At 37.0% G+C, this 16,334-nt stretch overlaps 1 protein-coding gene across 4 annotated transcripts in view; it reads left to right on the forward strand.

Annotated features, from left to right (window-relative positions):
• The window catches only part of USP45 (ubiquitin specific peptidase 45), a 73,094-nt gene extending 59,349 nt beyond the window's left edge, over positions 1 to 13,745 (forward strand). For 3 of the 4 annotated variants that reach the window (XM_077902986.1, XM_077902987.1, XM_077902988.1), the window contains 5 exons: positions 1,952 to 2,516; positions 4,173 to 4,270; positions 5,898 to 5,984; positions 9,953 to 10,106; positions 11,007 to 13,745. In XM_077902986.1, coding sequence (XP_077759112.1) covers positions 1,952 to 2,516; positions 4,173 to 4,270; positions 5,898 to 5,984; positions 9,953 to 10,106; positions 11,007 to 11,137 — 1,035 coding nt within the window. In that variant the 3' untranslated portion in view covers positions 11,138 to 13,745. Of the gene's footprint in view, positions 1 to 1,951; positions 2,517 to 4,172; positions 4,271 to 5,897; positions 5,985 to 9,952; positions 10,171 to 11,006 lie in introns of all 4 variants that reach the window. The other variant, XR_013382964.1, reaches the window with a different exon arrangement.
• The last annotated feature ends 2,589 nt before the right edge of the window (positions 13,746 to 16,334 follow it).

Genomic DNA, 16,334 nt, shown 5'->3' on the forward strand with positions numbered 1-16,334 from the left:
GTGTACTTGAATTTAGGATCTAAAAAAGATCCATAGATGGCAGTTGATTGCCATCTCTTAATAGCATGTTTCTTAGATCTCTTTCAATCTACAGATTTCCCCTTCCCTTTCTTCCTTGTAATGTATTTGTTGAAGAAATCAGGTCATTTTTTTTTTTCAGTAATTTTTCACTTTCCCACATTCAACAGTAGTTTATTTTGCTATTGCATTTCCATGGTATTTACAGGTTTCTTTGTTTCCTTTATTTCCTCTCTAAGGCAGTTCTGTCTAAAAGCAATTTTAATTAGGTTCAAGTTCTATTATTTATTTGACTTTTGGAAAGAAAACATTTATTTAAAACTTTATTTATATATTTTTTAGGGTGGGGGTGGGACAGAGGGAAAAGAAGAGAATCTTAAGCAGGCTGGATGCCCAGTGTGAAGCCTGACAATAGGGCTCCATCTCTAACCCTGAGATCATGACCTGAGCTACAATCAAGAATCAGCACCCTGGGGATCCCTGAATGGCTCAGGGGTTTAGTGCCTGCCTTCAGCTGAGGGTGTGGTCCTGGAGACCCGGGATGAGTCCCACATGGGGCTCCCTGCATGGAGCCTGCTTCTCTCTCTACCTGTGTCTCTGCCTCTCTCTCTGTGTGTGTCTCTCATGAATAAATAAATAAAATCTTAAAAAAAAAAATTCTTAGGGATGCCTGAGTGGCTCAGTGGTTGAGCATCTGCCTTTGGCTCAGGGCCTGATCCCAGGATCCTGGGATCAAGTCCCACATCCGGCTCCCTGCATGGAGCCTGCTTCTCCCTCTGCCTGTGTCTCTGCCTCTCTCTCCGTGTCTCTCATGAATAAATAAATAAAACCTTTAAAAACAATTCTTAAGAAAGAATCAGCGCCTTATGGCAAGAAAACTTTTTTTTTTTTTTTTATGGCAAGAAAACTTTTAACTGGCTGTGTATACTGCCATCAAGGAGATGCATATAAGTTTGATGTCTAATCTTTGATGTCACCAGTCACTGATGACCATTGTCTAGACCCATTGATTCACTAAGGACACAACTGGTTGTTGAATTATCTCATAAAAACTTAAAGAAACCAATCTAAATTTGCGCTTTGCTTTTTAAAAACTTTTTTTTATGTGATTTGTAGGCAACTTGATACATAATCAGAATTAGCTTTTTTTTTTTAGTTTTTATTTATTTATGATAGTCACACAGAGAGAGAGAGAGAGGCAGAGACACAGGCAGAGGGAGAAGCAGGCTCCATGCACCGGGAGCCTGACGTGGGACTCGATCCCGGGTCTCCAGGATCGCGCCCTGGGCCAAAGGCAGGCGCTAAACCGCTGCTCCACCCAGGGATCCCAGATTTAGCTTTTTCTTTTTAGCTTTTTCTGTTAGCATGCTCAGTTTTCTTTCTTTCTTTCTTTCTTTCTTTCTTTCTTTCTTTCTTTCTTTCTTTCTTTCTTTCTTTCTTCTTTCTTTCTTTCTTTTCCTTCCTTCCTTCCTTCCTTCCTTCCTTCCTTCCTTCCTTCCTTCCTTCCTTCCTTCCTTCCTTCCTTTCTTTCTTTCTTTCTTTCTTTCTTTCTTTCTTTCTTTCTTTCTTTCTTTCTTTCTTTCTTTCTTTCCTTTTTTATTTATTCATGAGAGAGAGAGAGACAGAGGCAGAGACACAGGCAGAGGGAGAAGCAGGCCCCATGCAGGGAGCCCAAGGTGGGACTCGATCCCGGGTCTCCAGGATCACGCCCGGGGCCAAAGGCAGATAGATGCTCAACCTCTGAGCCACCCAAGCGTCCCTAAAGATTAATTTTTAAATTAGAACTATTTGTTACTCTATGTCTTAATGATCGTAGTTTAGGATTTCAGAGGCACTGGAGAAAACAGTTGTGGGACGTGTAAATGAGCCTTCCTGGCATTCATTTCCAGTAAGGCCACGAGATCCTCTTCTCTGAAAACACTGTCACTTGCAGGGTCAACTCGCCCGGGGCAGGCCCGGAGCCGCTGTCACGGGCGGGAAGCCCGAGGGCGCCGAGAGCCCCGAGGCCAGCGGCGGAGAGGCCGGCGGAGAGGCCGGCGCCTCGGAGGGCAGCGCGGACGCGGACAGCGAGGCCTCGGAGCCGAGCTCGGGCCCCGAGCGCGCCGGGCTGCTGCCGGGCCGCGGACCCCGCGGGAGCACCAGCGCGGGAGGGCGCCCCGCCGCGCCCCGGACCAGCCAGGCTGCGCGCGCGGCCGAGGCCCTCTCCGAGCTTCACTTGAGCGGCACCGTCACCGGACCTAGAGCGGCCCAGAGGGACGACCAGCCCCCGGATGCTCCAGACCTTTCGTGTTCGGAGGAGACGCACCTGTTGGCTCCCGGCCCCCAGGATGCTTTCCAGACCCTTTCTCACAGCTACGTGACCGCCTCCAGAGAATGCTCCGTGCAGTCCTGCCTCTACCAGTTTACCTCTATGGAACTGCTGATGGGGAATAACAAGCTTCTGTGTGAGAATTGCACTGCAAAGAAACAGAGGCACCGCAAGGCAACCAGTTGTGCAGGTGAGAATGTTTAGGGTTTTTTTTTTTTTTTTTTTTAAGATTTTTATTTATTTATCCATGAGAGACACAGAGAGAGAGAGAGGCAGAAGGAGAAGCAGGCCCCACGCAGGGAGCTTGACACGGGACTCCATCCTGGGACTCCAGGATCGCGCCCTGGGCCAAAGGTGGCGCTAAACCGCTGAGCCACCCAGGCTGCTCAGTATTTAGGTTTTTAGTATTTGTGGGGTGTCCGATAGTCAGTGACCAGTGGGTTGTAGATCCCAAAGAGGGGAACCCAAGAACCTTGTCTCCACCCTTTAGCTGTTGGGAGGCAGGGATTATCTTTTTCATAGTTGCACCTCAGCCCTGAAGACAGTACCTGGACTTCTTAAATAGATGTTTGGTGAAGTAAATTGAACAGGAAGTCCCCACCTCGGCCTTGAAAACTGCAAATCCACAGAATCGTATTTCAGGGGGACTAGCTATCTGAAATCTTTTTTCCAGAAGAAATTTCCCTACTGCATCTCTAGCCTTGATATGGAGAGAATGCTCCGATTCTTAGTGACTGGCTGTTTCAAAAGGCGGGCTTTATGATTATTCAGTTATGGTGAGGCCAACAGACCAGGAGACAGTTGCTCCCGATAAGATAGTTTGTTACGTACAGCTCAGAAGAAGAGGGAGCACCCCAAGCCATGCCATGCAGGGCCACATGGGGAAGCACCAGGGTTGGTCAGGAGGCAAAAGAGTGAGGAGACATGGACAAGAGCCTTTGTTGTGGTTTCAGGGGAAGGAATTGGAATCAACAAGTTTTAGGATTGATTGACTGGTGTTGAATAAATTCAGTAGGCTCTGGGGCATTGTGGGTGGTCTCAGTTGTGTGTTCCAGGCCCTATTGGGATTTGGGCAGGTGGATGGTGGTCTAGAGTATCAGAACCCAATAATGGAGGGCATTGAGTATGGACTTTGGATTGGTTGGTTTGCATATGAAAGGTACATTTATATCGTTTATTATATCTAGGAGTTTGCTAGTTCTGCCAGAAGCCTTCCCTATAATATTAGCAAGGCCTCAGGTGTCAAAGTATCAGAATAAAGACGTGTTTAATACACTATGCTTAATACACTAGTAGTTAAAGAACTATCTAGATGAGAGAAGGAAGAAATACCACCTTACACTGATCCAAATTAAATACGCTGTTGACCATATTCAAATCCCATCCCAAGTACTTTCTAACAGCCTCTTACTGAAATGCCCTGCAGTTCCCATGCATGATACGTGATCTCCTTTCACTATGATGAGTAATGACCCAATTTTTTCAACTCCAGCGGTGTTTTTGGTGGTCTCTAGCTAGAGGGCATTGACATAAGTCACGATAGTCCATCTGCTTCCCAGCTCCCAAAATTTTGTTGCAAGTGTCACCTCCCCTATTCTTTGTCCTTGTGTGTGCTTTAAAAAAAAAAAAAAAAAAAAAAAAAAAAAAAACTATTCCATTTCAGTGGAGTTTTGGAATGGAGTATAGAGGCACCCCTGTAACCAGAGTCTAATTTCTTTTTTAATATTTTCAATGTTAAAATTTATTCAATACTATGGTATGATGGTTCTTTATAAATGGTAACTATATTATGTGGTATATAATGTATAAAATGAAATTTTAAAATAAATTATTATATTTTATTCAGAAAAGAAAGCTGAATCCATTTATACTAATGCCAGGAAGCAACTGCTCATTTCTGCTGTTCCAGCTATCCTAATTCTCCATCTTAAAAGATTCCATCAGGTAAAAAGTCCCTTTAGTAGCACTATAGTAATGTAATCATATGTTTTGCAGAGCCCTACATCTTGTAAAATGCCGTCAAGGATTAGACAGTAATTTTTTTATTTTTTTTATTTTTATTTTTTTTTGACAGTAATTTTTTTAATGTAAAAAATTGTCATATGGGATTTACTGCTTTTTCAGCCATAATAGTTTACTTTTCTAATTAATATCGCTTAATTCATAATACTGTATTTGATGATTTAGGTGGTAGGAACCTAAGTTTTGTGTGTGTGTGTGTGTGTGTATGGGAGAATGAAAAATAAAATTTATTAAGAATCCTTAGAAGCAGGTAAATAGCAAAGTGCACATAGGTTTCTGAGCTCTCATGATCCCAGTGGGTAGGGCTAAGTGGGCTGGGCATGGCTGGCTTGGACGAATACAAAAAGGGCTGCACAATGCAAATATAGGGTCTATGGTGAGAAGGGAACCTAAATGTTTTTCATGCGTCAGGTTTTCCCTCTATTTTTAGTGTTAATCCAATGCCTTGCCTTTTTTTTTTTTTTTTCAAATTTGATGTAATGATTTTATAGTTTCTCTGAAAGAATAAAGTAAAATACTAAAACATTTTGGAAAAGTTAGAATGGGTGATTTTCTTTGACACCAGTTTAAAAATAAAATCATAGTAGTTAAAACAGTATGGTCAAGATTGTCAATAAATAAAACATGCGTATTATTTAAAGCTCTTTTGTTATGATAAAGGAAGAATCTCAAATCAGTTGGGAAGGGGTAGATTAATTGGTTTTTAGTTTAAGTAATCTCCACACCCAATGTGGGGCTCAAACTCACAATTCCAGGATTGACCCCAAGAGCAAGAGTCCCTTGCTCTTCTAACTGAGCCAGCCAGGTGCCCCAAGGGGTAGATCATTCATTAAATAATTTAGGAAAAAGAACTGAAATAAAAAATGTAAAGCTTCTTTCTATACCATGTATCAATAGTATTTCCAGATAAATATTTTAATCATATAAAACAAATCATCAAAAGACTAGAAGAAAACTTAAATGAATATTAATATTAATCTGACCTCTGGGAGGAAGGTTGCCTACATATAAAACCCATGAACTCTCAAGGGAAAAGATTAGGAGCTTTGATTATATATCTGCAACATTTCAGGTGGGCCACAGGAGGGAAGAGATTTTTCTCTACATACCTCCTTCCATATCCACAGAAAAATTAAACTAAATTCTTGATTTTTCTCTAGCCAAGAATGTGGAAACTCAGTGGAAGTGAAATGGCCGTGGAGGGCAGAAGCAGATATATCGTGTCTCATTACCTAAGAATGCCTAGTGAAGGGTGTACATGTTGTGTGAACAAGACAGGGTTGTGTCACATCTGAGAAGCTAATTTCGTGATGTGCCACAGTTATTTTATATTTGGCACTTGCATCTCAATTTAGGAACTTACAGAAAGAATTCATTCACAGACTAATGAATAGTCTCGAGCTTATATATCAGTTTTGGATTATTCATTAGTCATTTTTTTATAGCTATTTAAAAAACCACTGAGATTCCTCTTTTGGATTTATTAACAAACACAATGCTTTAGATGAATAGTTTGTTGCATTAAAAATTGTTTTTTGGTCTTTTTAAGGCTGGCTTGAGTCTTCGAAAAGTAAACAGACATGTAGATTTTCCACTTATCCTTGATTTAGCACCGTTCTGTTCTGCTACTTGTAAGGTTAGTACGTTATTAAGATGTTTAATTGACTTGTAAATAATATGCTTAAAAAGTATTAGGCCTTTCCTTCCTTTTTTTCCTTTTATTTTCCTTCCTTCCTCCCTTCCTTCCTTTCCTTCCTTCCTTCCTTCCTTCCTTCCTTCCTTCCTTCCTTCCTTCCTTCCTTCCTTCCTTCCATTAAGCTTCTCTGAAAGGGAATTTTTTTTTAAATAATTTATTTATTCATGAGAGACACAGAGAGGCAGAGACACAGGCAGAGGGAGAAGCAGGCTCCATGCAGGAGCCCAATGTGGGACTCAATCCTGGGACCCCAGGATTACGCCCTGAACCGAAGGCAGGCTCTAAACCGCTGAGCCACCCAGGTGTCCCTGAAAGGGAATTTTATAGTTAGTGAAGTTAAATCTGTAACATGGAACTTAACACAGTGAATATGACTTTTGTCCTTTGAGAGACAGAATGAGGGAAAGTTGAACAGATGTGTAAACCATGAGGCACGGTGGTCAGGAAGATAATGCTGCTTGTCAGTGCTACTGGTAGCAGAGAGTTGCTGAGGGAAGTAAGCAGATTTTGTGCCCTCTCTGTTCCTTGTGAATGACGTGGCTTAATGGACAACAGTTTTAGCATTTGTGGAGTTCATTCTCTTTTGTGAGTCAATATACTCATGCATTGTTTTTCTTTTTTTTTTTTAATTTTTATTTATTTATGATAGCCACAGAGAGAGAGAGAGAGAGAGAGGCGCAGAGACACAGGCAGAGGGAGAAGAGGCTCCACGCACCGGGAGCCCGATGTGGGATTTGATCCCGGGTCTCCAGGATCGCGCCCTGGGCCAAAGGCAGGCGCCAAACCGCTGCACCACCTAGGGATCCCATGCATTGTTTTTCATTACATTTCATGTATACTGCTGAAAATAGCATACTTGTGAGCTGAGTATGATACTTTTTTTTTTTTTTAAAGATTTTATTTATTTATTCATAGAGACACAAAGAGAAAGAGAGAGGCAGAGACACAGGCAGAGGGAGAAGCAGGCTCCTTGCAGGGAGCCCAACATTGGACTCCATCCCGGGTCTCCAGGATCACGCCCTTGACTGAAGGTGGCGCTAAACCGCTGAGCCATCCGGGCTGCTCTGAGTATGATACTTTAAAATTGGTAATACTTTATGGAATGCCTGGGTGGCTCAGTGGTTGAACGTTGCCTTCCGCTCAGGGCGTGATCCTGGAGACCTGGGATCGAGTCCCACATCAGGCTCCCTGCAAGGAGCCTGCTTCTCCCTCTGCCTCTGTGCCTCTCTCTCTCTGTGTCTCTCATGAATGAATAGTCTTTTAAAAAAAATAAAACTTATAATACTTTGATAATTAGGTATAGAAAGCAGGCTGGTTTATAATTGCTGTATTTACATGGAAGAACTGTGTAGGTGAGAGCAATGACTTTGCCTTCCTTGAGGGAACCAAATGTTATGAATGGGGTCACATATTGTTCTGTTCATGATTATTGGTTAGCAGTCTAGGTTGTGGTATGTAATGGAATGCTTACTGACCTTAATATTTTCAATACATTGATTCATCAAAACAGACATATCTTAAAAGCAATTATTTGGTGAATCCAATTTATCTGCTGTAGAGTACCAGCACCATCTATCAATTAACACTCAGTATTCATAGAACGTGATAATGTGGTAAACAAAATGAAATTTAACAAGCTGAAATTAAATTGAAATTTAACAAGTTTTTAAATTTATAAAAACACATTTTTAAAAGGTACTATTTATGGAGAATTACCAACATACACAAAAGTAGACAGAACAGTGCAGTGAACCTATATAGCATCCATCACCTAGCTCTAAAACCTTAGACACATGGCCAGTCCTACTGTATCCATACACCTACTACTTTCCCATATTATTTTCCTTACTATTTTCCCATATCAGGCATTGTTTCATTCATAAATATTTTACTATGTATCTATAAAAGATAAAAATCACTCCCTCCTCCTTTGTAAGAACATAACCACAATACCACTTTCACACTAAAAAAAAAAGTTAACACTAATTCCTTCATATCATCTGATGTATATATTTCTAGTTGTCTTATGAAATTTTAAAAATAGTATCCAAGCAAGGGTTACACATGATTGGATAATGTATTTTAGTCTTTTTTAATGTATAGTTCCCCTCTCCCATCGCTCACCCCTTCTCTCTCTTGCAAGTTATTTTTTTAAGAAATGGAGTCCTCTTTCTGGTAGTTTCCATGGTTTAGATTTTGATTATTCCTCCCCTGTCCTCTTTATCCTACAACTAGATAGTTGGCTCTTAAGACGCTTGAACAGATTCAGGTTTGATGCTCTTTTTTCCCTTTTGCTAAGGCTATTTATAGGGCATGTTCTGTTTTTTTTTATCAGGTAGTACTTATGCCACTTATCTTTCTATGATACCAGCAACCAGTGCTGTTCAAATGCTAGATCCATGAGTTCATTAAGAATTATAGAATGGTGATATTTTAATTGTTACTCCTTCATTTATTAGCTGGAGCATTTCTATAAAGAGAAATTCCTTTAATCTATTCAGTTATCTTATAGTTTTTATAGAAAAGGCAAGATAAATATTCGATTCTTTCCCTGCCCCCCTTTAAACCAGTTTCAGAATAATAAATTAATTCATTAGCATTCTTAAACTATGATCAATTAATTTAGCATTACTAATTCATGGATTGGAATACATTAAATATGTTTCAACTTACTGTACTTTTTATTTATGGTCTAATATATTAGTATAATGTGGATCCATGTTTGGCTACTGAAAGCCACTTCCAGCTGGCTTCTGGGTTCTTTTGATGTGACCATAGTGGTTTCTCTCTGAACAATTATGCTACCAACTAGAATATATTAGTCACCTGTTTTAATTTTTAAATTTTCATTTTAGGGTTTGCTTTTTAAATTTAAACTTAAATTTTTCAAATTTTACAAAATACATAAAATATTTACATAGTTCCAAAATCAAATGTATAAAACAAGGTAAATTTAAATAAGGATAGCTTTTCTCCATGTCCATTCCACCTGTTTCTTCCTTCTCTTTATATATAACTATCTAAAAATTGTTTTATTCCTCTGTAATTTTTAAAAATATAAGCACATATATTTGTGTGTGTGTGTGTATATATATATATGTGTGTGTGTGTATGTGCATCTTCACTCTTAAATAATCACAGCTTACAATATATATCTTTTTTTCTACCTTACTCTTAACATTATAGCATGGAGATTATTTCATAACAGTATTTTGAGATAGTCTGGCACTCTCTTTTTCAAGTACATAACTCAGTGCATCATAATTTATTCAACCAGTCCCCAATTTAATGACCAATTTATCTGGGTTTATTCCAGTTTATTTTTAATTAAAGTGTAGTTGACATACAATATATTCTTCTCAGGTATACAATATACAATATATGATCTAATATTTATATACCTTACAAAGTGATCACAATAAAGCTAGCTACCATCTGTCACCATGCAAAGTTGTTACAGTATTATTAAATGTATTCCCTGTACTATACATTACGTTCCCATGTTGCCAGTTTTTAATATTACAAATATTCCTGCATTTAGTAGCCAAAATAATAAATAGTATGTCTTTTTACAGTTTGCTCATATGCCTGTAAGATAGATCCTACAAATAGGATTGATAAATCCAAGAGTAATACCTGTGTAATTTAGCTAGATAACATGAAATACCTCTGCATAGGGGCTGTACGTTCCCACATGCAATGTGTGTGAGTACTTTTTTCCCTATAGCCCAGCCAACAGAAAATGCTGTCAGGCTTTTGCATTTTGCCCATCTAATACATGTGCAAACACATCTCAGGGTAGTTTTAACAATGCGTTTTTCTTAGTTTAAGCAGGACATAGATTTGACTTAATTTTCCTTTTTATTTCACTATATATTACTAATTTCATTTTTTTCTTTGTCTAAAAGAATGTAAGTGTGGGAGATAAAGTTCTCTATGGTCTCTACGGCGTAGTGGAACATAGTGGCTCAATGAGAGGAGGTCACTACACGGCTTATGTGAAAGTGAGAACACCCTCCAGGAAATTATTGGAACATATCACTGGCGAGAAAAATGTACCTGGTATGGCATCCTAAGTTTATGTTCTTCTTAAAAAAACGAATGTATCCTTCCTTTTCTGGAAGAGGTAAGCTGTTTCATGGATACTGCAAGTGGATTCACTTTGTTAAAGTTAAGTGAAAAACACTTTTAGGAGTACTTAAATAATTGTAGAGAACCTTAAATATCATAAGACTGTACCCTTCTAGATGATGTGAAGTGACACTCTGTTTTTCAGGGTGTTAAGTCATTGAGTATTGCAGTGGAGTAGTAGCATTTTATTTAACAACAAAAGATTTTGAAGACCTAGCAGATCCTCAGAATAGAGTTGGGGTCAAAAATTTACAATCTTTGCCTATGGATCAGCAAGCTGACTTTGTTTTCCTTTTTCTAGTTCAGTGAAAATGATTATTTTCCTTGAGCAAATAAGTATTTACAAGTATATCTAATGTTTCACTAGGTTTTTAGAGTGAAATGATAACTGGGATGCCTGGATGGCTTAGTGGTTGAGCATCTGCCTTCGGCTCAGGATGTGTTCCTGGGGTCCGGGGATCGAGTCCCACATCAGGCTACCTATGGGGAGACTGCTTCTCCCTCTGCCTATGTTTCTGCCTGTGTGTGTGTCATGAATAAATAAAATCTTTTAAAAAATGAAATGATATTAATATTAATGCTTTGAAAGAGTTAGTGAATGGGTGACGGGCACTGGGGGTTATTCTGTATGTTAGTAAATTGAACACCAATAAAAAAAAAAAAAAAAAAAAGAAAGAGTTAGTTGATTTTGGAAGATTTTTAACACAAGAAGAAATACACACAATAAGATCTAGCATTAGATAAATATAGCTTGTGATGAATATATTGTTGTTTATAATGTGGAAAAAGAATATATTTATTGTAAAATTATCCTTCTTTTTGCCTTGTTAGGTTTGAAAGAACCTGATGGTGAATCAGCAGACCAGTGGGTCCATGTTAGTGACACTTACGTGCAGGTGGTTCCAGAATCAAGAGCACTTAGTGCACAAGCATACCTTCTTTTTTATGAAAGGATATTATAATTATCTGTTAATAATTAGTGGCAATGATTATTTAGGTCACTTTTGTTTAAATGCTGCAATGATAACCATAATGCATAATGTGCCTTTGTAGTCTTTTCTGTAGAAATAGCATGTAGATGCTCCTGAAGATTTTTACCATTTTGGTGTTTTTTTAAAGCAAATTAAATTTACTCAATGCTTTCAAATGTATATTCTTAAAATATATGTGAACACATGTTTTTAAGGAATATTTGTCCTGGACAAACAGCCCAGATTTTGAGCAGTAAAGGAAACCTCCTTATAATGTGGCTTATTACTCCAAACATCCAGAAATGATGCTGGCTAATCAAATTGTTCTTTAAAACAGTGTTTACTAAATGTGAGTCACATACCACCATTCTCATGTCCTATATATGTGTGTATATTATCTCCTATGCCATTGTTTACTTATTTTTAATCTTCTTTTTTAGCCTTACATTTTTAAACATAGCCTTGTTTTGAGTATCCACATTTTATGTGCTAGTCACATTATTTTTAATAAACATTAACATAAATATGTAACTATTGAAGAAAAATTGTTCACCCATGTACCACTCCACTTAAAATCATCTCAGGGCTGTCCAGTGGTGTATGTATACCACTGTGTGGGAAACACTGGTATAACATATACAGTAGGCACAGTGACCTCATCATATTTTGTGTGATTCAGCCATATAAAATGATACCACTGTAGCTTCAATCATAGGGGTCTACAAGTAATTTATTGATTAGCTTATTGCTTTCAGGTTTTGAGAACTAGAAAAAATATTGAAACATATCAACATATTGTTTGCAGCCTATTCATGATGAAGTTGAAGATAATTTGCATGTAATTAGCCAAAGTCATAATATAATTATTGATAATTGTAACATGCAGAATTGGTAAATAGACCATTGGATACCTTTGAAATATAAATTACCAAATTATATTTGTAAAGGACAGAGAATTATGTTCTTATTATACTTGACAGGGAAATATGCATTTTCTAGTTCTGTAGGGTCAGTAAATATTAATCATGGTTTTGAGGTTTGAGATCACTTTTCCTTGTCATTTACAAGCATCAATAAGTTCAAGTGGGTCTAGCTTATATTTTAATGGGGTGTAAAAGTTGGCATTTCAGATTTTAAGTAATTAAATAATAGCAAAAATATGATAGTTTACCCCCCCAAATACAAATTATTAAACTGTCAAAACTTGACATGAAAATATTACTATTACTTAGGCTTAAAATTTTTTAAAACATATGGCTACTTGGGTCTGACATTACTGAATCAAAACACATAACTGCATGGTTCAAACATCCTAATCATTAGTGCCAACACATCATATACAGGCAGCTACTTACTGGATAAGTGCCTAGCTTCAGTTCATTCTCCTCTTAGGAAGGAAGGATAAGAATAGTGGCTGTAGAAAATTTTAACCAAATCTCTGACCCTTCGTAACATTTAAGGTTGTATAACATTGTCAGGTTTGCTAGTGCTGTCTTTTAATATGTGAATGAGTGTTGAAGATTAGTGTGATTAGTGTTCAAGATGGCAATAATATACAAAACTCAGAGCTTAAAAATATCAGTGCACAAATTCTATTTTTAAGGTATTGAAATTTCAATAAGAGTGTTTTCTTGATTTTTAACTTGAAATATGGAGAGATATATCTTTATAAATTAAAATCTGCAAACTCAGGTTGTGTCCTGGAAAAAGTAGCTTAAGCTGTTTAAATTAAAGTGTTTTATGTTTTTTTTTTTTTTTTTTTTTTTTTTTTGGGAGGTAAATAAGTGTTTTATGTTTAGTTGTAATCCACTAAAATTGAAGTTTTCAGTACCAGAGCAGTCAACTTTTTGGAAAAATAGTAGTTAAATCTCTGTATTCAAGTTAGGCATATTGGTAATGGCAATTACCATCCTTTCCCCCAAATGTAAATATTAAGTCACCTCATTTTTCTCCTAAAAAAAGATACCATTTTGAGGCATATATTTTTCATTGGGTGGTCACCTGTTTTCATTGATAGATGGATAGACAAAAGAAAAAGTGAGAGGGGAGAGAAGGAAAGACAGGGAAAAGAAGAAAACAGGATAGGAAAGAAACAAGAACATTCTTTTCTGTTGCCTCTTGGCTTTATCCTTCCTTACACAGCTAAAGTCAGAGATGGTGAGATAGGCGAGGGCAGGAATCAGGTCAAGTCTCTTTTCATTAATAGGATGCCAGGAAATGGACCAGTACTGTATTTATCAAAGAGGAGACCTTTTGACCTTTATTCTGAGTACCAGTTAACAGTGATTGTTCATTGAGTGATACATTGTAGCTTCAGAACATTACTTCCATACTCAAGTAATGCAATAGTTTTTATGCTTAATCTCACATTTATTCATGAAATATGTATTTTTTGAATACCTACTATGGATCAGGGGCTGTGCTGACACTATTTTAACATGTTTTAATATGGAGAGGCCTATATATGTTTTAGACATTATTCCAGAAGTAAAATGCAAAGAAGAAAGTTTATTTTCATTTCATGGTAAAAAAAAAAAAAAAAAAAAGCAGAATCTGAAGTCTATTTTTTTTTAATGGCCTAGAGTTTATGAATATTTTTCAGGGTCTGCTGGTAATGGAATAAATTTGATTTTGATATCTAAGAATTTCCTAAAGATTTGTAATAGGGAAGGTATGTCAAGTGACACATGGGCCTACATTTAAATTTTTGCTTTTATTCTGAACATTTTGAAAGTACATATGCAGGGGTATAAAATTGTGGAGCTTCTATAATGATAGTTTCTAGATAACCTCAGGAAACCATACAAATAAGTGAGAAATGTTTACAGGTTCTTGAAACAACTACAGTAGTGCTTGGCCAATCAGAAGTTTCACTAACTGTATATAGAAACTATTTTACAGGGTATGTCTAGTCCCAGTTTCCTCTAGTTTTTCCTATTTAAGATGATGAAATTTTGATTGTGTCAATTATGTGAATATTTTTTGGCATAGCCAAATATGTCTGTATTTAAGATTCTGTTATTTAATGTTCTTAAAACAGATGTGAAAACCACCTTTTTGGGTGGCAAGGAGACTGGTAGTTGGTGTCAGTTCCATGAGTTGATTCCTGTTTTCTTATTTTAAATGCTCCAACAGCTATTTTACTATATATAATAGCTCCTAGTTCGCATGTACAGTGCGTTTAGTCAGTGATTTTACACAATAGCTGAATAAAATTTCCTGAAGATTAAGCTGTGAAATGTATCACTTTCATCCAATTTTTATAGTACAAAATAACATTCTACTTTTCCTAAAATCATATTCATAATCTGCATGTTACCTGATCAAATAAACTTAAACCAAATATGTTATGTGCAATAAAATTATATAATGCATTTAGAAAGATGATTTTTAGATATATAAAATGTTTTGGTTCATGTAGAAGTCATCAATTCAAATGTTTAAAAGATAAATGACTATATTTTAAATTTTGAGTAATGCTGGTTATATAGCATTCCTACTATTTTATCTTTACTTTTTTGCAGTGTTTTTAGAAAATCACTATGTAACTTATTGAGCATTATTTTGATGTTACTGTATAAAAATGGATAATAAACATTAAATTATTTCACAATTGGTCCTGGAGTTTTTGCAATTCACATTATTGATATTTATCAACACTATTTCCTTATCTAGCTGTACATTCAAAATATCCTTTGCATTTTAGAAACTATTTCAGAGCAAAATATCTTATAGTCATTTTCACTCAAATTTCAGTATCTACCATGGCTGAGTCTTCATCCTTTCAGATGTTTCTCAAAATGTTTGGATTATTTAGACAGGATAATTTATTAGAAAATGTTTCATCTACCTGTTTGGATTTAAACTCTTTGGGTCATGAAGCTCTTTGAGATTAGAATTAAAGTTATAGACCATCTTTCATTTGCACAATAATTTAATAAGTATTTATCAAAGCTATGAGTTGGGGAAAGGAGGAGGGTTTTAATTTGGAGGCCCTCTCTTCACTTTTGTTCATGACAATGTAGAGGTTGGGTAGGGACATTTTGTCAGTTATATAGTCTCAGAAAAACATATAACCCAGATTTTTGTATGTAATTTCAGAGGTTTCATGGACCCTACTCCCCAAAGCCATTTTCATACATTTATAAAGTTGCACTCTAGCAGAAATAGCCAAAATGTTTGCATTCCAATATATATTAAGACAGCCTAGTTTTTGCTATGGTAACAAGTTAACTCCACACTTCCCATTATTTCTTCCTCATCCAAAGTACCCCCTGTGAATCTGCAGTCTGTACAACCGTTTTCCAGTTGATGATTTTGTAATCCAGGGTTTTATATTGTGCTTCTATCATTTTAACACCAGGTCTCCCTACTCTAGCAGGGGAAAAGAGCATTAAACAGTCATCAGCAATTAAATTCATCTTGGATGTCGCACAACCCATTGGCCAGAAAGTCACATGGCCCTGTCTAGTTGCAAAGAGGGATGGGTAGGATGAGTAAAAAAGGGTTAGTCTCCCAGGGAGGCCTGGGTGGCTCAGCAGTTGAGCATCTGCCTTCTGCCCAGGGCATGATCCTGGGGTCCCAGAATCGAGTCCCGCACTGGGCTCCCTGCATGGAGCCCGATTCTCCCTCTGCCTATGTGTCTGCCTCTCAATTTCTGTGTCTCTCATTATTAAATAAATAGTCTTAAAAAAAAAGTCTCCCATGGCTGTCTTGTTTCACTTAGCATAATCTTTTCAGAGTTCATCCACAGGGTAGTATGTATCAGAATTTGTCTTGAAGGCTAAATAACATTCCATTGTATGTATGTATATACCACAGCTTTAAATACTTTTATTCTTAAATGTTAAGATGAATGTTATGTGGAATTTAGCACTAAAGATTCATGTCTTGAATGATAGGGATACTTCCAAATTCTGCATCTTTTCCACATCTTAATTTTTTTCCCATTTAATTTTGAGGCTAACTTGATTCCACAATCATGCAAAGTACTAACTTGAACATACCCTCCCTTTGAATTTTCTAGTTCAAACAATGCAAACGGGAAGTTCATGAAAATTTAATTTACGAAGTTGGCTAACCTATTAGTTCTAAACAGCATATTGCCAAGACTGGCAAGGTGGTGGCTGCTTCAGCACTTTCTGATCAAGGTGTGAAATGACCAGACTGCAGCAGAAAACGTACACAA

Source organism: Canis aureus, chromosome 7 (assembly GCF_053574225.1).
Source record: "Canis aureus isolate CA01 chromosome 7, VMU_Caureus_v.1.0, whole genome shotgun sequence".
Classification (NCBI taxonomy): domain Eukaryota; kingdom Metazoa; phylum Chordata; class Mammalia; order Carnivora; family Canidae; genus Canis; species Canis aureus.